The 19,551-nt window shown below is 46.1% G+C and overlaps 8 protein-coding genes across 8 annotated transcripts; 4 read left to right on the plus strand and 4 right to left on the minus strand.

Annotated features, from left to right (window-relative positions):
- Nucleotides 1-55: 55 nt before the first annotated feature.
- FOBCDRAFT_146046 (uncharacterized protein) lies at nucleotides 56-1,238 on the plus strand (the record flags this gene model as incomplete). The annotated part of the gene is made up of 2 exons (XM_031191794.2): nucleotides 56-992; nucleotides 1,039-1,238. 2 exons carry the CDS (start codon nucleotides 56-58, stop codon nucleotides 1,236-1,238), a joined length of 1,137 nt encoding a protein of 378 aa, XP_031033025.2.
- Nucleotides 1,239-1,278: 40 nt separating this feature from the next.
- On the minus strand, nucleotides 1,279-2,879 carry FOBCDRAFT_232914 (S-adenosyl-L-methionine-dependent methyltransferase). The gene is made up of 3 exons (XM_031191795.3): nucleotides 2,580-2,879; nucleotides 1,788-2,525; nucleotides 1,279-1,739 (listed from the first exon to the last, which is right to left on the minus strand). Exons 1-3 carry the CDS (start codon nucleotides 2,745-2,747, stop codon nucleotides 1,500-1,502), a joined length of 1,146 nt encoding a protein of 381 aa, XP_031033026.2. The 5' UTR covers nucleotides 2,748-2,879; the 3' UTR covers nucleotides 1,279-1,499.
- Nucleotides 2,880-3,068: 189 nt separating this feature from the next.
- FOBCDRAFT_253705 (uncharacterized protein) lies at nucleotides 3,069-4,377 on the plus strand. Its single transcript, XM_031191796.3, has 3 exons — nucleotides 3,069-3,725; nucleotides 3,772-4,119; nucleotides 4,165-4,377. The coding sequence occupies exons 1-3, from the start codon at nucleotides 3,135-3,137 to the stop codon at nucleotides 4,240-4,242; spliced, it is 1,017 nt and encodes a 338-aa protein (XP_031033027.2). The 5' UTR covers nucleotides 3,069-3,134; the 3' UTR covers nucleotides 4,243-4,377.
- A 53-nt stretch (nucleotides 4,378-4,430) lies between these two features.
- FOBCDRAFT_323874 (Asp/Glu racemase) lies at nucleotides 4,431-5,129 on the minus strand (the record flags this gene model as incomplete). Its single annotated transcript, XM_031191797.2, has 1 exon — nucleotides 4,431-5,129. The coding sequence occupies one exon, from the start codon at nucleotides 5,127-5,129 to the stop codon at nucleotides 4,431-4,433; it is 699 nt and encodes a 232-aa protein (XP_031033028.2).
- A 1,649-nt stretch (nucleotides 5,130-6,778) lies between these two features.
- On the plus strand, nucleotides 6,779-8,177 carry FOBCDRAFT_232916 (uncharacterized protein). Its single transcript, XM_031191798.3, has one exon. The coding sequence runs from the start codon at nucleotides 6,798-6,800 to the stop codon at nucleotides 8,085-8,087; it is 1,290 nt and encodes a 429-aa protein (XP_031033029.2). The 5' UTR covers nucleotides 6,779-6,797; the 3' UTR covers nucleotides 8,088-8,177.
- Nucleotides 8,178-12,705: 4,528 nt separating this feature from the next.
- Nucleotides 12,706-14,132, minus strand: FOBCDRAFT_285727 (S-adenosyl-L-methionine-dependent methyltransferase; the record flags this gene model as incomplete). The annotated part of the gene is made up of 4 exons (XM_054707209.2): nucleotides 13,860-14,132; nucleotides 13,766-13,800; nucleotides 13,339-13,660; nucleotides 12,706-13,284 (listed from the first exon to the last, which is right to left on the minus strand). The coding sequence occupies exons 1-4, from the start codon at nucleotides 14,070-14,072 to the stop codon at nucleotides 12,709-12,711; spliced, it is 1,146 nt and encodes a 381-aa protein (XP_054563184.1). The 5' UTR covers nucleotides 14,073-14,132.
- Nucleotides 14,133-14,383: 251 nt separating this feature from the next.
- Nucleotides 14,384-16,747, plus strand: FOBCDRAFT_232919 (Delta(24(24(1)))-sterol reductase). Its single transcript, XM_054707210.2, has 4 exons — nucleotides 14,384-14,895; nucleotides 14,950-15,861; nucleotides 15,917-16,466; nucleotides 16,522-16,747. Exons 1-4 carry the CDS (start codon nucleotides 14,867-14,869, stop codon nucleotides 16,531-16,533), a joined length of 1,503 nt encoding a protein of 500 aa, XP_054563185.1. The 5' UTR covers nucleotides 14,384-14,866; the 3' UTR covers nucleotides 16,534-16,747.
- A 145-nt stretch (nucleotides 16,748-16,892) lies between these two features.
- On the minus strand, nucleotides 16,893-18,160 carry FOBCDRAFT_207714 (NmrA-like family-domain-containing protein; the record flags this gene model as incomplete). The annotated part of the gene is made up of 6 exons (XM_059609206.1): nucleotides 16,893-16,952; nucleotides 17,013-17,169; nucleotides 17,250-17,538; nucleotides 17,612-17,642; nucleotides 17,705-17,863; nucleotides 17,918-18,160. The coding sequence occupies 6 exons, from the start codon at nucleotides 18,158-18,160 to the stop codon at nucleotides 16,893-16,895; spliced, it is 939 nt and encodes a 312-aa protein (XP_059466046.1).
- Nucleotides 18,161-19,551: the final 1,391 nt, after the last annotated feature.

Genomic DNA, 19,551 nt, shown 5'->3' on the forward strand with positions numbered 1-19,551 from the left:
TTGGACGAGTTCATATCTTTTACCCCTCTTTGTTATCTGCAGGCTGTTATCGACGATGAAGCTCATCAACACCATCCTCTTCACTGCCGCTGCGGCGACGGCGTTCAACCTGGGAAGTGTCCAGCTTCCGTTCTCTCATGAATCAGTCAAGTCGTCAGCACTTCTTGAGCTACACAAATCACTTGTCGAGCGACCCTCAATCACTGGCTCTGAGAAACACGTCACGGACTTTCTCCAAACATATCTTCAAGACGCGGGTTTCACCATTGAGACTCAGTCAGTCGCCAAGAATCGCGATAACATCTTGGCTTATTACAATAATACGAGACAGACAAAGGTTCTCGTGACTTCTCACATTGATACTGTTCCCCCATTCTGGCCTTATGAGCGACGAGGTGATGAGATCTGGGGGAGAGGGACTGTCGATGCAAAGGGCAGTGTCGCGGCGCAGATCATTGCGGTACAGGAGCTGCTTGATAAGAAGCAAGTGAATGATGGCGATGTAGCGCTGTTGTTCGTTGTGGGTGAAGAGACAGGTGGACCGGGAATGGGCAATGTCAATGATCTAGGTCTATCCTGGGAATCTGTTGTCTTTGGCGAACCAACGGAGCTCAAACTTGCTCGAGGACATAAGGGTGGATTGGGATTTACCATCAAGGCGAACGGAAAGGCTGGTCATTCTGGATACCCTGAGACGGGAAGTAATGCGATTGATAGCCTTGTTCGTGGATTAGCGTCTCTTCAAAAGATTGAGTTACCTGGGAGTAAAGAGTTTGGGAACACTACTCTCAACGTGGGTAGGATTGAAGGAGGTGTTGCTGGAAATGTCATCCCGGCGAGTGCTTATGCTACCGGAGGAGTCAGAGTCGCTGGCGGAACTCCAGAGGGTATTAAAGACTTGATACTTCAAGCGGTTGAGGAGAGTGACCCGAGCCTTGTCGTTCAGTTCTCGTATGGTATTGGACCAGTACCTACAGACTATGATGTTGACGGTAAGTAAGATCACAAGAAGATGGGACTGTAGCTGACATCTGATAGGCTTCGAGACTATAGTTCTGAACTATGGAACAGATATCCCTCGGTTGAAGGGGAGCCATAAGAGATATCTGTACGGACCTGGCTCGATTCTCGAGGCGCACTCTGCGCATGAGCACTTGAAGGTTTCGGATCTGGAGCAGGCTGTTGAAGGATACAAGAAGTTGATATCTCATGCCCTTGATCAGCCTTCTGAGCTGTGAGGGGGGATAAGTCAAGATCAATTTAGATCCTTGGCTCAGAAATTCCTATGTGACCATCTTCCAATAGATCACTGCCAGTCCTCAGGTCTGGTAGCAAATAAGACATCAAAGTTCAATGACTTGGAAGGTATGAGCCCGGCTGTGTATAAAGAAAGTCAATTTCCTCCTATATCCAAACGCCCGCTTTACTATCCATGCTTAGACATCTAAGAACTCGTTCCATGCTATATCGCCAGATGCAACCCGCACATCTGCCCATGACTAAGCCTCTTCTGGCTTCCGTCCTGTGATGAATCGATAACTCGTGATCAATCTCAACTCACGACTTCGAAACTCCCTCTTCACACCCTCCATCAACACCATAACCTGATCGTGCGAATAATTCCATACGCGCGTGAACAGAGCTGGTGTATGCGACTCAACCGACATTTGCATATGCGTCAGCTCAAACTTTCCCAGCTCCTTCAGCGTCGGATCTTTCGCCCATGAACCAATGGGTATCTATAAAGATCAGTAAATCGTCATCGAGACAGTGAGATAAAAACTTACTCTGTAAACTCTCTCAACAACATCTTCAAACCCAGCATCAATCATCCACTGCTTATGATACTTTGCAACATTAATCTGCTTCCCAAACATCTTACTCGCCTCATCAAGCTTGTTGACCCACTCCATCGTCCACGGCGCCCTATCACAACTATCGTCGTCGCTGAAGATCCACGCATCATACTCCTGCATCTCCATGTACCCGCCTGGCTTGAGATTATTAAGCGCCTGCTTGTAAAACCTCATCCAATCTGCACTCGTGCCGCTGAGCGCCCGACCGTGGATGTAGTCAAACTTTTCACTTTCGCGGTACGTCCACTCATCTTCGTAGTCGTCAACGTGAAACATGCAGTTACTGGGTACCCAGTCCGGCTGGATCGGGGAGAGATCGACGCCGGCGACTGTTGCGTTGGGGTACTCGTCGGCCATTTCTATGGCCCAAATGCCAGTGCCGCAGCCGAGATCTAGGATGCGGTATTCGTCGGGTGAGTCTGGGTTAGGTAGTGGAGCTGTGTGCAGGGCACCACCGAGGAGTAATCGCCAGATGTGATGTTGAAGATCTAGGCGCTGTTGCTCCTGGTCGTCATTGGGGAGGACGTATTGACCCTCGCGAAAAGCGTGGTAGCGACGACCATTTTCATACTGGTAGTCGTAGATTGATGACGTGGCGGAAGCAGTGTAGGTTGAGCCTCGGTCAGAGCCATAAGTAGAGTCTGCGTCATCGCCAGCTATTTCATCCTCCTAAAAACGATCAATACGATAAAATTATTCATGTGTCAATGAGTGAGAGCGTACATCAACTTGGAGCGGCGCATGCTCTTCTGGCTGTTGGTCCTCGTCATCTGCGGGCGATCGGCGCGTCTCGCCAGGATCTTGACCCGACAGAGTGGTAACGGGTGGAGGAGACCCTGAGGCTACGGGCGACGAAGAAGTCTTGGGTTTGGAATCCTGTTCAGAGCCCATAGTGGTAAAGTTATCGCCCAAATAAGCACTATTAGGTATGTGAAACCGTAGTCGATAGCGTCAAGTCTGGTCAAGCGGAAAATGAGTGAGGGAAAAGATGATCAGCCACGTGGGGAAAGGCACGGGACACACGGAGGAAGAGGAAAAGAGCACAGAGAGAGAGAGAGAAAATTGGAATTCCAGGGCCGTGGTACGATTGGGGAAACACGCGAGGATGGTCTCGATTGGGTTTAGTAACATCGATCTAGGAATGCATCTCCGTCTTTAAAGAGGGGGCCCAGACTCTAGCAGCACTAAAGCCAAGTCGGCTAAGGAAATAACCCTCACCAAATTTCTTCCTTTCTCCTCTTTCCTTTGCGGAACCAACAAGACTGACAACAAAAAGCAATGGCCAACGATAAACTCATCTGCGTCATTGGCGCCACAGGCAACCAGGGCGGCTCCGTCGCCCTTCGCTTTCTGAAAGCGGGCTTCAAAGTGCGTGGCTTGACCCGCAACACCGCCTCACCCTCCGCCCAAGCCCTGTCATCGGCGGGAGCCGAAGTCGTGTCTGTTGATCTCAATGACGTCTCGACTCTCAAGAAAGCGTTTTCCGGGGCGAACGTAATCTTCAGCGTGACTAACTACTGGGAACCGTTTTTCCGACCAGATTGTCGGGAGCAGGCTGCCAAGGAGGGTATTTCGTGTCGAAAGTTTGCGTATAATGTTGAGGTGCAGCAGGGAAAGAATATTGTCGATGCGGCTGCTACCGTGGTGGACAGCCTGGATGATAATGGATTTTTGGTCTCGACGTTGAGTCAGGCTGAGAAGTGCAGTGGAGGCAAATTCAAGGAGTTGTATCATTTTGATGGCAAGGCTGATGTTTTCCCGGCGTATGTTGACGAGAAGTATCCTGAGCTTGCGGCCAAGATGTCGTGCATTCACACGGGGTACTTCTATACGAGCTTCAACATTTTGCCCAACTCTTATATGAACAAGGTAGGTTCATCCACGTTTGCCATGGGCTGGCACTGATAAGAAGTAGCTCCCTGATGGATCCTTTGAAATGTCCTTCACTACCTCCCCCGACAGTCTCGTTCCTCATCTCGACCCAGTGGGAGATCTAGGCAACTTCACCTACGCCGTGTACCAAATGTCTCCAGGCAAGGCTTACATGGCCGAAGGCACAACCTGCACATGGCCAGAATGGATCGAGACCTGGGGTCGCATCAACAATGTCCCTGTCAAGTACCGCCAGGTGACACCAGATGAAATGACAGCCGCTACACCTGATCGAGATGCGGGAATTGAGACAGGATATATGTTCTCGTATACTTCTGATCCGGGATACGATGGCGGCATGAAATTGCTGAAGGCGGAGGATATCCGAAAGGTATGTGTTCTTTTCTGAGAGTTTGGAAAGATGCTGACTTTACAGGCTGGCATTGACTGCCCCATGACAAGCTGGGAGGAATGGGCCAAGAAGTACGACTGGTCTGCTATTCTTAACAAATAAGGGCTCCAAGATATATAGGCATGGTTATTATTAGCGCAAAGTCTGTTGCAGAAAGAACTTATTAGAGTAGACTACATTACGGCCGAAAGCATGATGAATAAATACGAGAACTATCGGTTTTTTTCTTTTTCCAATTCGCTGTTGCATTTCACTTCATGTTACCTCGTGACCAAGCAGTCATGAACTCGTTACTCCTCCAGCTGCCATTTCGCAGCGCCTTTCGCATGTAACTCAACGGTATCAAACATGGGCATGTCAACGTCCCCCGGCCTTAATATCATCTGCAACTCTGTACACCCCAAAATAACCCCTTCGGCACCCCTCCCATACAAGTCCCTGATCTGATCCAGATAAAACTCCCTTGACTGAGGCAGTACCTTATTACACGAAAGCTCTTCAAAAATCACACGATCCATCCTCTTCCTCGCCTCCTCCCCCTTCGGCACAAGTACTTCAACCCCAAACCTCCTCTCCAGCCTCCCCTTCAAAAAGTCCTGCTCCATCGTAATCTGTGTTCCCAGCAATGCAACTTTCTTCAACCGTTCTTTAATGATAGCATCACCCGTAAAGTCAATGATATGCAGCAGTGGAAGACCCGTTGCATTTTCAACATCTTCCGCCCAGCGATGATTCGTGTTGACGCAGAGAACGATTGCTTCTGCGCCGATGGACTTGAGATTCTTTGCCGCGCTGCAGATTTGGCGGGATACTTCGTTGTAGTTGCCTGTTTGGAAGAAGCTGAAGAGCTCGGCGTGGTCGAAGGAGTGGAGGAGCAGTTTGGAGGAGTGGCCGCCGCCGAGACTGTGTTGGACGTAGGCGTTTATTTGTTTGTAGTAGAGGAGGGTTGCGTTGTAGGTTGTCCCGCCTAGAAGGCCTAGCACGCGCATCTTCGCTGGGTATCGTGCTGGATTTTCCTCTTGATATGATGGAATTGAGGCAGATAGTTGAAGCGCAACAGTTAGTGATGAGGGGAGTTTGTAGTGATTAAACCACTTCACGCTTGAGTTGAGTGGAGGTGGGGTTCGTTGTGTTAGTGCAAGACCTCGAAGGAGCTGGCTCTAGCACGCTGGAAGTAATCCTATTGGCAGGAAGTTCCTTACCGGGTACCCTGACATCGTTCGTCTTTCCGCTGGACCCACTGCATTGTACTACTCTAACGGCCATATTCGAGTGAGCATTTCTTCTAAATACCACGAAAATCTCATCGTCCACGCCTGTTTCGAGATCCAACCACAATTCGTTAACATGCTGGGTTCGTGATTTCATATTCGACAATACCCCGTTCTTGAAAAGGTACCTTGCCAAGGAGTATCTGGAGGAAAGTAAAAAGAAGACGATGAAGTTGCAGGAGCTCTTTGTTTCTAAAGGAACTATACATCTCCGTAAGTAGGAGGACTTATCATACTGCTTATTTCTCTGCGGAAGGCTGTAGAATTTGAAGCGTACTAATACATGAAATGATATATAAACCGCAAGTTTGTTTGGCCTAGAAGTTACTTAAGCTCCATGTCACAAGGTGCAATGAGTCTTTATAGAAAACCTGTTGGGGGTCGTACGTCATTACATATCCCTGTTTTAATTCGAATCCTGAAATGAAACAAGCGTAACCACGACTCATGTTCAAATGATTATAGTAAACTCCCCTTTTTCCGCTCGCTATTTGTTAATCTAGCCAGTCTCGAAGCCCATTTAGTTAAGAACTTTGGTGTTTGAGTCTACTAAGCATCAGGTCCAGCTTCGTAGCCTAGAATCTGAGCATGGAAGGAAGTGGAGAAAATGGGAGTTAAGTTAGCCAGTCTGTAGGTCTCAATCACCATGTCAAACGCCAAATGTTAAGTTAGACGGATAACAGGTAGATATACCACTTACGCTCCAAAAGGCACAATGTACGGAGTACTGGGACAGGAGTGAGATATTTGGGCAAAGTAAAAAGTAGCCACGTGCACGGAGCCGGGACTCTTGGCAACGAATCGTTCACAAGTACAAGACTATGGCTAGAACGTACGGATAGGCGCTCGCTGATGGTTTAATAGATTATCTGAAGGCATAAACCTGTACAGTATACCCCCTGAATGCTTAAGTAGTAAGGGTATTTCTATTTTCCTATAATTCTATATAATAAAGCTTTAAAATATCTAAAAAATAAAAAATAAATTTTTTAGAAAAAAATATCATTTGTTTGTTTTCTTTTAATAAAAAAATGTTAAATATTAAGGAAAATAAGAAAATCTTGCCATAACCCCTTTAACTAGGTATCGCACTAACAATCATTCAGGGGGTATACTATATATATCGGTAAATGCAAGTGCAGGGAAAGCAAGCTAAGCAAGGGTTCCCTAGAAGATCCGGTTCCAAGTGCTCGTATCCCTCGCCCTGTTTAATTTTAAGCTCGTTCTTCGCTCATGGCAGGGCAAACTAGTCCAATTGAGGTACCAACTACCGGGCGCAGCGCACGTGCCAGATTTGGACACGAAGATGGTATATAAACGAAGAATGGAAGCCCAACACGATGCGTATAGAACATCCAGCTCCCAACGTTCTAGAAACTGCGCATCATGATGAACAAGGCGACAGTGCTGTCACTTCTTCTACCCGCAGCGGCATCGTCCATCTGTCAGCCGTTAGCAAACAACCAGACTCAACCTACCAACCAAACACAACCCTTGGATCCGAATACGCCTACGAACGGGACCGGATCTACCAACAGCACATTTCCTGATGATAATACTCCATGGGTTCCGACTTGTAAGCTTCCCAGGCGAGACTTCGCATGGCAGAGTGTCGGGCATGGTTTTATGAGCGACTGCATCCCCAGCAAGGGTACTATTCAGGGCTTTATGATCTTTGTCGACTTTTCCGACGCAGAGGCCCTCGAAGAATCTCCACAGGACGCTTACGATTTCCTGGTTCCCGATGCAAACAAGTGGTTCCAAGAAATCAGCTATCACCAGCTTGGACTGAATATCACCGCCGATACTTCCAAGTTTTATCGTATGCCTCATTCCGCAGAATCCTACGATTGGGACTCGGGTTTAAGTAACCAACAGCACTATGCCTACGTTGAGGATGCATTGGATGCATATATGAACAATGGCGAAAATCCACCTCCGGCCGCGACGGATATCCTTTATGTCGTACCTACGCGTAACGCAGCATGGATGACTCGCTCTTTGGCCTCGTCCTTCGGTGCATTTACCCGAGACCAAAAATTCGTGGCGAATAGAGCTGTTACCTTTGGAGTTGACCCTTATAATAGCTGGGGCTATAAGGCGCTTAACCACGAGACTGGCCACTCTATGTGTCTACCCGATCTATACCCCCTCGATCTAAACTTTCCTACCGGCGAATTTGTCGGTGGCTGGAGTGTCATGGGTAATGTTGGAGGAATTGCTCCCGACTTCTTCGCCTGGGATAAGTGGAGGCTAGGTTGGATACTCGATGAAGATGTCGATTGTATTTTGGAACACGGTACTACCAGACATACTCTCACACCTGTTGAGACAGAAGGGGGCACCAAGGCTGTGATTGTCGCAACTAATAAGACTTCAGCTCTTATTGCTGAAGCCCGCGTAGCCAAGGGTGCGGATGAAAAGATATGCGCACCTGGTGTTCTCCTCTATACGGTTGATACTACTCTCGCTACAGGGCAGGGCCCTATTCGTGTTCTCGATGCTACCCCTGGATCGGACAGTTGCGGTAGTGACGTTAGCGGTTGGGAGCCGTTGAACGATGCAACCCTGTCCATGAGTGGTACAAAGTCATATGAGGTGTCTGGGTGGGGTATTAAGGTTACTCTGGTTGACGAAAAGGATGATCAGTTCAAGATTGAAGTAGACTACTCCTAACAAGCCTTGGAGGTCTGGTAGAATTTAGACTATGAAAATAGCAGCTATTTATTGCTACCGCCAACACAAGAATACAAGGGCGCTCTCCCAGCTGATATAATTGTTGTTGATATCAAACAATAAGTGTCTTATCAGGACGCTAGATTGGCAAAACAAAACGGGCCAGATCGCCGGAACAGGACGTATCTTGCTATGATGCTATCAGGCCAATGTCAGTGCGCCAATTCGGCTACGAATAGATCACCTACCACAAAGCAATAGAGGAGAGTGAACTCGGATCACACTCAAGCAATCAATACCAAAGAACCCCAAAATCGTGGCTCGCTTGATTCGTCCATCCTGGGCATGGCATTTACCTTCTCTAGAAATTATTATTTATATTATATAATAGCCCTGGTGAAAAACTATATTTCTTTATCAAACTAGGGTATCAATTATTAAGATAAGACTTCTTATAAGGTTTATATCTTTAGATAAATTTAGCTAGAACTTTTAACTCTAATCTAGGACTTTCAGACTAACAGCCTAAATCCTATGGAGAAGGGGGATTCCCGGATTTTCCAACATTTTATTTAACTGAGATATATACTTCCTATGTCAAAATGTTTCGCTGACTCAGAGAGGTATACGAATCAACCAGGCATCGACTATCTTCATGCCATCATGCCACGATATACTTTCTTGTGAGTCAAGTTCCGCAGGCCCGGAGCTAAGGTACTTCACATTGTCATGTTCAATCAGTCATCATTACGGCCATATCGGCAATCGCTGAGTTCAATATTTGAACTATACCGGCCCGTACGGGACTTCCCATAGTTCTAATATCCCGATGAATTATAATTTTTATATCCCGGTGGGGAGCCGAAAGTCCGATAACCTATAATAGCATGAACGAGGGGCTGAAGGACTGGTATGCGGCATGCGATGATTATGGTACTGGCCTTGAAGCTAGAAAAGCAACACATCAGGATTGTTGAATAATATCAGGGCTGTAGGTTCTTCACTCACACTGACCAGATCGCCAAGTCAGATGTGTCGTCTATCACGTTTGTTAGCATTGCAGTAAAACCTAGGGGGTTGTATACATATAGGAGAAGTCGGGTCTTGCTAGCTACGGTAGCCCAATGAATTTTTAAATAACTACTATAATGGCACTAAAAAGGCAATCATAAGTAAGTACTAACTTGTAAACTTCTGTGCAAAAGGTTCCGACACATCCGGGATCAACCCCAACCACCTCGATTCCAACCATCTACATCTGACTGAAATTAACATAGCAATTGCTCTTCAATTCAAATGAATGTTATATCAAAATGAAGCTCAAGTAAAGAATAGTCTAATGATAGAGATCAATACTTCGTATAATACCCCCCAGCTTGCCAGCATGCCTCAACGCGGTCCTTCATCGAATTTATCACCTTTTCGATAACCTCTTGTTTAATCTCGAGCCAAACTTCCTGTGCAGCTTTGATCACGATATCGAGAGCTTCCTCAGAGACCAGATACCATGCTAACCCAAATTATTTCTCACATAACCTTTTTTTTAGTATTTTCTATAGACTTTTAATAGAGTTAAAATCAGGACTGTAAGGAGGCCACTCGATAAGGACGGCCTCCTCTCGTTCTGCCTATTTCTTCAGCCATTCCTGCATAATCTTAGCTTTAAGATTCGGTCCGTTATTATGATAGAATGCCATTCACTCTTCAACTATTGCAGGAAGCTACTCCTTTAGATATTGCAGAATGACCCGTCACGCCTCTACGGTTTGCTGCTGGGTCTCCGTTAACAGGGACGAAATTAGTTATAAATAGAAGAGAAATTGCTGTAAAAAAACATCTTCTTATGTTTCAAGGGTGCTTTGCGAGGCTGCACTTTATCCTTCCCTAGTCTCTCTCCCTGTGTTGCAGACAGGATAGGGAATTTGATAATAAGGGATTTAACTGACAGATCTGTAAAATGTCCACTTGGTATAATCACTGTCTATACGATCGATTGAGACCTCGTCAGATAACCACAAATTATACTAAAAACTCGCCTCATGGTGATATCTCTCAGTAAGAGCCAGGTATTTTGCGATAGCTTTTAGGCCGAGAAACAGGCGTCGAAGTGCGTGCTTATGTTGTATCCCCTCCTTGATCAGCCAGCGGCGAATTGTGGTTCTATGTTAATAATTATGTGTTTTTTTTTAATAAGCAGATGCATGTAAAATCTCAACCTATAAACAAGATATTGCAATAAAAGCAATATAAACTATCTAATTAATGAAAATTAATTATTATACTATTCTCTAAAGACCTAAATACCTTCTTAATAGGTTTTAATATTATACTTAGTCTTACTATATAATAGAACAAGTTCTAAACAGGTAAAGTAGTTTATAAAAGAGTAGCTTGAATTGGTTTGGTGTGTTAGAGGGCTGGTTTGAGCCACGTGCCTATATGTAATAACCAAGCAAGTAGGCGCTTTGATATGCTGCATAAATGAATGTCTAAGCCAGAGAGGGCTTTGATATGTTAACTGCGTAGATAGCCTATAGTGCTAGTGCAGTTAGTCTTTAAGGCGCCAGTAATCGGTCTTTAAGGCATGCTTATACTCTAAGGATAAGAGCTATAGTTATGCTGTGTGAGGCTCTGAAATATAGGGATAGTTTTAAAAGAGCTGTTTTAGCATTCTGCTGGCATAAGAGACGATTCTCTATATGCATTCGGTTTCTTAGTCTATCTCCTGTTACAGTAGATATGCTGTCAGTAAGCAAAACTAGGAAAATAACATCTTAATATAGCTTCTCTGCTACGTAAAACATAAAACATAATGATCTAACTGGTAAGCTTTTTAGTCCTTTTACTTATAGTATAAAGCAATGTTAACGATGATGAGCTCTGCGTCTGAGTAATCTTAGGAAAAATAAACTGTTTTATATATATCAGACAGACTTTAATCGTGGAGGAGCTTATTAAGGACACTGAGGGTTAGACCATATGGTTCTAGGTTTTCTGTTAGCTGCTAGATCCTACTGCTTACAAAAAGCATTGCAGGGTAATGAAAAATGCCGGCAGGAGGAATTACCTTTAGCTTTTTGGATTATAATGGCTGCTACCTGGATAGGTGGCAGTTTAGCTGGTGTTCTTTATATCGTAATTAGAGTTGTAAGAGGGAAAAGAGATTACATAGACTGTTGATGAACTTTAATAGTATTGATAATAGTATGCATAGAATTTAATAGCTCTTCTATCTTATTGCTATTATATTTATTATATTTGGCGTTAGTAATCGTTTGTAGAAAATTAATGGAATGCGTTGAGTGGGTAGATAAAGACGATATGCCCTTGATCGGATCGTCCTTGTCCTGATTATGCTTTTGTTTATAGGGCGTTTTGTTACTAGGGGCAGCCAGCTAGAATAGTCATCACTCTTCAAGGGAAGGTCGTGCTGCCTAGTAAGATAGTTGCTGAGCTGCCTCTGTCCTGAATATGTATGAAGGCTTATGTAACTGGCGCTTTTATAGAGGCTGTGGATCGCTGGCTCTCGGTCTCTTCGGAGGCTAACGTTTCTAGAACTTGACTTATATGGTTGAATGTTTCGTTAATGTAACTGATTTTGCTATTGTTATCTGGGTGTTAGTAGATTGATGGACTCTGCATTATATGCAGAAGATGGGCCTTTACTTACTAGCTAGAGAGTACTAAGCTCTGGCGTCGCTTTGCTCTAGCCATACGGGGCGACGTTACGCACTGGCGGCCAAATCAATGATTGGGGCTAGTATGGAATCGGGGAAACCTCTAGCAGATATTTTAAGGGGCTTGCATGCCAGGGCTATTTCTGTTGCTTTCTTGCGCAAAATCGCAAAATCGGGCTCTGCAAAACCCGTGGATCCGTACGGCAGACCTAATTCGCTGCTCCGGTGTTTTGCATAAAATCATCTCTCTCATCTCTACCAAACAGCTTTACACCTGCGTACCATGCATGATGTAAGGGCTTGCCTTGGATAGAAGACACATCAACTTGTCAAATAATGAATTTTCCAGCATATTTCTGTTCCCACAGAGCAAAGATCCAGAAAGTCGCTGTTGGTTCACATCGCAGATAGCTACACAGAACCCTGCGTTCAGATAAGCCGTGGCAATGGCTCTGCCCAATCCCCCACCGGCACCTGTGACTAGGACTGAAAGAGGTGAAGACAAACTGGCCATGCTGAGTAAGTTTTGGTGATGATTTGCGAAAGATTGGCGTCGTAGTGAAACAGTTAATTGCTAATTAGCGAGTTCTTAAATTAGGCTTTGTAACGGATTGCAAGAGCCCCGAGTTTCCGGATTAGTAGCTAAGATCTTTTCATTTTGGACCCATACCCACATCGACTTTCATCTCCATGGAGCAAATAATTTATCTCTACCGGCAAAGGTTTTCAAAATTTCCCTTCGTATGCGAACAGACCCCCACATCCGATTGTGGTTTTCTCAAAAAGCCGCAGACCCAGATAGTGAGGCAGAAGGATAAGTCGGTGCAGCGCAACCTGACTCGGGAAGCTAAAATTCTGGCTCGAGGCTGGCTGGCCTTGCCACCGGTATGGTAGGCACATTATGTGTCACTGCTTCGATGACTTGGTCTGTATTTCTCGTATATTTACGCAACAGGCTTGCGAGCCACCATGAGGTACATGGGGGTGAAGAGATGATCCCGACCACCAGCGACTAGACAGTCGGCAGCGAGAGCCAGGCTATCAGCGGTCTTCTTGGTTCCAGCGGGAGCAAGCTTGAAGATCTCAAGGAGGCCAGCAAGGCCGTGGGCGATAGTTCGACCCCAGGTAGTCATGCGTATAATGGTAAAGATATCACCAATGGACTGGATATAGCTGAGCTCACCGGCCACAGGCCAGAACCAAGGAAGAGCATCAGAGCGCTCTGCTAGATCCTCATAGTGGAGCATCTTAAAGCCAGAATCCTTAATAGCAGCAAGTCCCTCAGAGACCTTACACATATTAGAGATGCCGCTACCCTGCTCAATACCTAAGCGGATCTCGCGGTGGCGGAGGTTATCGTTATCATACTTATCAGTCATAAGCCACTCATATACACCAAAGATACCACCAGGCTTAAGAACTCGGAAGATCTCGCTATAGATACCATTCAGGGTAGGGGCATGTACGGTAGCCTCAATAGCATAGACAGCATCAAAGCTATTATCAGGAAAAGACATTTGCTAAGGCTGGGATTAGCTTAAATGCGCGACTCTGGACTGCTAATAAGTACGAACCATAAAGTCACCTTTGACGAACTTAAGCTGATTTGATAGACCCTCCTTGAAGGCGTAGTGGGTGGCACGCTCGATTTGGTAGTCATTATTATTAAGACCGGTAATATAGGCACCTGTGAACTTGGCGATCTCACGAGCAGGGCCACCAATACCGCAACCAACATCAAGGACCTTCATACCTTCCTTAATACCAATATGGTAGGCAAGGTAGTGCTCATGACGGGCAATGGCCTGGTAGAAAGGCTCACTCGGAGAGAATCGGCAGAAGTGGAAGGACTGACCCCAACCATATTCATATAGATCGGTAGCAAGGTTGTAGTAACTGTGAAGCACCAAGTCAGTATATGATCCAACACAAGGACATAGAAATTTCAAAACATGACTCAGAAAGTCACAGAGAAACAAAGGCAGGAATCAGATCACTTACTGTCGGGTCAAGGTGGCGTATTCGGTTTGACGAGCCTGGCCGCTGTATTAGTCGCTGCCATGGGGAATAGGAGGGGCATATCAGGGCATCTTACAGCGCGCTCCTTCTGAGTCTCATTCTCCGCGGGCTTGTTATCCCAATGCTTGAAATACTCATCGATAGCAGCCTGTTTAGCAGCACTGCCCTTGCGGAACATGGCAGCAACGCCACCTCGAGCCTGGGCTGAGGTGCCATGCATAGCTTTGTTGAATTCAGCATCGCGCTGGTGATCCTTGCACTCGAGGTTGGAGTTCATTGAGGCAACCATGTTGAATCTGGTGTAAAGTGTTGAAGGGGAAGATGAAGAGGATTAAAGCGAACCAAAGAAGAAAAGGACAACAGGCGAATTAAAGATCAATGGAAAAATCGAAGCTCAAAGGCTGTGGGCTTGATTTGATAGCAGAAGATTGCGCAGAGCTGTGACTCAGCTTCCACTAATTGATGGATGTTAGGAAGAAGTATCTCGGATGCTCACTTTGCGAGAAATGAATGCGGATACGAAAACGTCTACGAGAGTAGTAGAGCACATTAGCTGTCCGATCTGACCATCCCAGGGTTAATATGGAACACTGCAATTTTAGAAAAGAGGAGCTGCATCATACTGCACACGAGAAAGAGCAAACGAGATTTCCTTGATTGGCGTTTCCAACATCTAGTCAAACCCGGCGCGCCATACGGAGCCTACAGGCCACGATTCGGCGCCATCAACTACGCTTCTCTCTTGGTCAAGGTAGATCAGCGGGGGCCGAGAATCCCGTAGCTCCGTGCCCGGCTATTAGAGACCCACACGCTATCAGAGGGACCCGCCATTCCCGGAGACTCGGAGGCCAGAGAGTGCGAGTTGAAGGAATTTCGGTGCTATCAAAGCATTCTTTTTGAACAGGGCTTGTCTCTCCGTTACACGAAATGTTTGTAGCCCTACCTCTAGGGCTTGTGTACATAAGGGATCGTCGATTTCACACTTATTATGCTGTATATCGATCCCTCCTCTTTTCGCCGTATTAATTCAAATAATTGGCCTGTCGCAGCATCAATACACGACCGTATCAGAGTGCCGGTACTATGGCGACCCTCGCCCAACCTTCCACTAGGTGAAATTCCATCGCAATTATCTTATGATTTACGTTGACGTATTGGTTGATTAGGAAGACACCTCCTCAAGCTCCCACCAGGCGCAAGTCCCCGCCAGCCTTGTCCGCGGCCGATATCTCCAAGTCCAAGGCGCCCACCAGCCGCACCTACCGAAAGGGCGAACGCATCGATGGCTGGGAAGTCGGCACTGACCCCAAAGTCAGTACCTCAAATGAGTTCGAATTCGGTGGCAGCCTTGGCGTGTCGTGCTTGATGATAGGTTTTCCCCTGCTTATGTGGTATATGTGGATTGGCGCCACTTACTATGCTGGAAAGCTGCCTCTGCCTAAGGAGGACCAAAGCTGGGGCGAGTTTGGCAGACATTTAGTTGAACTCATCTACACCGGTGCTTACCCTTCTCTCCGCGCTTGGCGTATCTACTGGACTTTCTTTATCTTCGAAGCTATCTGCTACTGTGCCCTGCCGGGCGTTTGGGCCTGGGGGAAGCCTCTACCTCATGAGAATGGAAAGCAGCTGAAGTACTTGTGCAACTGCTACGTCAGCTTCCACTTTACAATTGTCGTTCTGGCCGCCCTCCACTTTAGTGGTCTCTTTCCGCTCTATACTTTTATCGATGAGTTTGGCCCTCTGATGTCGGTGGCTATCCTTAGCGGTTTCCTTGTGGCCTTTGTTGCATACTTCTCTGCTCTTTGGAGAGGCGCCCAGCATCGTATGACAGGGTATCCTATCTATGATTTCTTTCTTGGCGCCGAGCTGAACCCTCGCATGTTTGGTATCCTGGACTTTAAGATGTTCTTTATGGTCCGAATCCCATGGTTTATTCTCTTCGGTCTGAGCTGCGCCACCGCAGCGCGTCAGTACGAGAGGTATGGATACATCTCAGCCGAGGCGCTTTTCTTAGTTGTAGCGCACTATCTCTATGCAAACGCGTGTGCCAAGGGCGAGCAACTCATCATTTCGAGTTGGTACGAGTCTTCTGACCCCCTACTGCTTACTTGAGGATTTCTAACACCGCTCTAGGGATATCTATTACGAGAAATGGGGCTTTATGCTCATCTTCTGGAATCTTGCTGGTGTCCCCATGTCGTACTGTCACTGTGCTCTCTTCCTAGCTAACCACCACCCATCCGAGTATAAGTGGAACCCTATTACGCTCGCGGCCTTTTATGTCCTGTACTTTTTCGTATATTGGGTCTGGGATACGACGAATAGCCAGAAGAATGGCTTCCGCGCCCAGGAGCGCAACCAGCTTGTTAATCGCAAGACCTTTCCCCAGCTTCCGTGGCAGACAGTTAAGAACCCCAAGACCATTACCTCTTCTAAGGGGGATGTGATTATGGTTGATGGCTGGCTTGGCTATGCCCGCAAGATCCACTATTCTTGCGACATCTTTTTCGCCCTCTCCTGGGGCCTGATTACGGGCTTCAAAAGCCCCTTCCCTTGGTTCTACTCCGTCTTTTTTACTATCATGGCCATCCACCGCGCCAACCGCGACGCCCGCCGCTGCCGTGAGAAGTATGGCGAGGCTTGGGCCCAATACGAGCACGAGGTTCCCTACCTTTATATCCCTGTAAGTTTTACGGAGGTGCGAAACATGGTGAAATCCGCGACTGACTTATGTGCAGTACGTTATCTAGGAGCTGGAACCCTTGAAATCACCCCTGTATTTGCGCTGTTGCATGCCATAGTCCTTGGCTGCATCTGTGTATGCCCTGCTTTTGCCTATGGTTTTGCTTTTATAGTAGGATTTCTATATTATCTTTTAGATATAGTAGACGAAAATACCTAATTACCTATTAAACCCTAACTTATAAAATAAGTAAAGAAAAACTTATTTATTAAGAGAGCGACTTAAATCATTAATAGCTTTAATTACTAAGAGGTACTTATTAGTATTTAATACAAAGTTAAGATAGTTAACCTTAATAAAAAGCTATTAAAATCTAAGTATTATGATAGTAATTATTAAGGCTGGCAATTAAGTATCTGCTCTATTCTAAGTCAGCCCTCCATTTCTCACAAACTCCTCATATGTGACCAGCAAGCCGCCAACAATCTTAAATAGACTTTATGTTAGTCACTGGTTACTTGTTTACTTTCTCTTCTCGTTACTTACGTTCTGATTCATCTCTAAGCTTCCATTAAGGTAATAAGCTGGTCCTCGCATAAATCGATACATATCGAGAATCTCAATCTGCCTCTCCGTAGTGTTTGATCCTGAGACAGGTCTCTGACTAAGAAACTCATCATCAGGAACCTCTCTAGTCACGCATCTGAAACCATGGATTAGCTCGAATTCATTGACCACAGCAGCGATTTCATCCAGGGTATAGCAGGCTTGAGCAGCATAAACCCGCTTTCCGAGGAACGAGTCTCTCTTAAGTGATGCCGCGACAACAGAACGACCAATGTCTTATCAATGTCGATGAGGGGGAACTTTGTAGAGCTTGTCGAGACAGGCTCTTCGAGCTGCAGGAGCTGAGCATCTTGGCGCGACCTGGTTAAATACTGGCCCGGAGTAAATAGACTCATGTAAAATCCCGGAAGAACAAATGTGGCAGGTTTCTCAAGTTGACGGATGAATCGTTCAACTTCCGCTTTACTGTCAAATTCTTGGGCATGTTTCAGTTGCCCATTTGTGCCTGCAAGTCATGTTAGCGCTGCTAAATATTATCTATGACGAGATCAGTCGTGGATCATTTTCCTTTCACGCACTCTCGGTCACAGATAAAAGTGAGCTGAAGATCTAGTGACCGATTCCAAGCTCCTGCAGATCAAATGTCAGCCGGAACCAATGACGAATTGTACATTCACACTTCTCGCTACCTTTGACACTCTTGCAACGTTCTTGCCCTGGTCGATTTCGATTTTCTTATTGCAAGAGTTGCTAGAGTAGGCCGTTACGAGGAATACGACACTGGCTCTTGTGAGAACCCTTCTGACATCGCTTTCTGAGGATAGATCCGCCTAACATATCGGTAAGGATCGCATTGTCCCCGGCTAGTGTATAGAACAACTCACCGATACCACCTCCACTCCACTTGCTTTCAGACGCTTGGCGGAGGGTTTCTCAATGTCGCGACATATGCCCCGAATACTGAATCTTTCGGAAGCTTCCGGAGACTCTAAGAGTGGAAGAGTAGAGCCTGACGCGGTGCTGTTATTTTCGAAACCATCACACACGTAAATTCGAGATCGTTCGCAGTTGTAGCATTTCGGCTGGCGCTCGTCGCACTGACGGCATGGGATAAGTGAATGACACATCACGTCGTAGAAAAACACCGCACCTTGATCTTGCGTGTTCGACAAGTCCCGCAGCCCTGCTTGCAGTCAGCACCATGGACCGTCAAGTCTGCAAGGGAGACTGCGTTACAGAATAAATCTTGCCTCCCCGCCGACGCTTGCGAGGGGGAGGGTTGGTCCCGGGCCTCTCGGCCCCGAAAAGTAACCGTTGAACATCAGTGAGTTGATGATGACTGTCCGGATCGATGGAAATCACTGTCTGAACATCAGGTTCAGTAGAGGCTACGTCTTGAGTACTCATCGGTATTGCCGCATTAATGTGGGAAAGAGTAGTTCGTTCCGAGGTGGATGATGAAGAATAGAGGGGAACAAGTTTTAGCGGCGCTTGGGGCAAATAGACTGACTACCTTATCGTTCCCCAAACCACAAGATTAGTACTGCGATACACCAGATAACTAGGTAGTGTGCGGAGACCATCAACCATTACCGTCTTCGAGTTTGGAGATCCATTTTTGCTTCTCCCTAGCAGGCCTTTGACTCGCAAGCTCGTTTAGGGTAGCCAATTCTTAGGTACTTACAGTACTTAGCGCAAAACCTCGGCACGAAAACCTGTGCTAACTACTCCGTACAGTATACTACTCGTGGATGTAACGGGAGCCCCACTTATAGAGTGGGCGGTAAAATTCTGGGACCCTGTTTATATACATAGCTAATATTTGTCCCATACTTAGTATGCTGGGAGATGTTATCCCTCCAAATCGGGGAATTCTTCATGGATTTTGAGAGATTTCCATGAAGTTGCTGTTAGAGAGTCCTGTCAAGTATTTGGAACAGCCTTTAGCTATAACATATTATTTGATGAGGGCCCCGGTCGAAATACAACGGCACGCTATCTGTCAAAATACGTTATTGAACGGTCTCGAATGTAGCGTTTGCTACACCACATTGACACCTATGATTTCTCCTGATAGCAAGATCACTGCTTTGGATCCTGGTTGTAATCAGAAACCAATCATGCTTAGGGCTTTATCTACGAGGTATATAGTTATGCTGATTTAGAACCCAATTACCTAGGGTTCTCCAGATTCTACGACCGACGCAGTTGCATCAATCCAGATAGGTTAGACATTTTCCACAAGCTTTCTGATAAGCCATCCCGAATCCTTGGAATAGTAGCACCCTAACTGCCAACGATGATATGGGGTATCTGGACGCAGATGCTATTGTAACAATCTAACAGGTTCGGGATGTCCACTAAAGCTTTTCTTATCAACTCGTTAATCATTGTAAATACTCGTGACGTTGTATCTGTTTTCTGCCCTAGACAATCACATCTTGTGTCAATTTGCAATGCATTCTTGTCAGCTTCTTCGACCTATATATGAAACCGAAAAGTAGCCTTTTTGACTATT

The sequence above is a fragment of the Fusarium oxysporum genome, chromosome X, assembly GCF_013085055.1.
Source record: "Fusarium oxysporum Fo47 chromosome X, complete sequence".
NCBI classification, from domain to species: domain Eukaryota; kingdom Fungi; phylum Ascomycota; class Sordariomycetes; order Hypocreales; family Nectriaceae; genus Fusarium; species Fusarium oxysporum.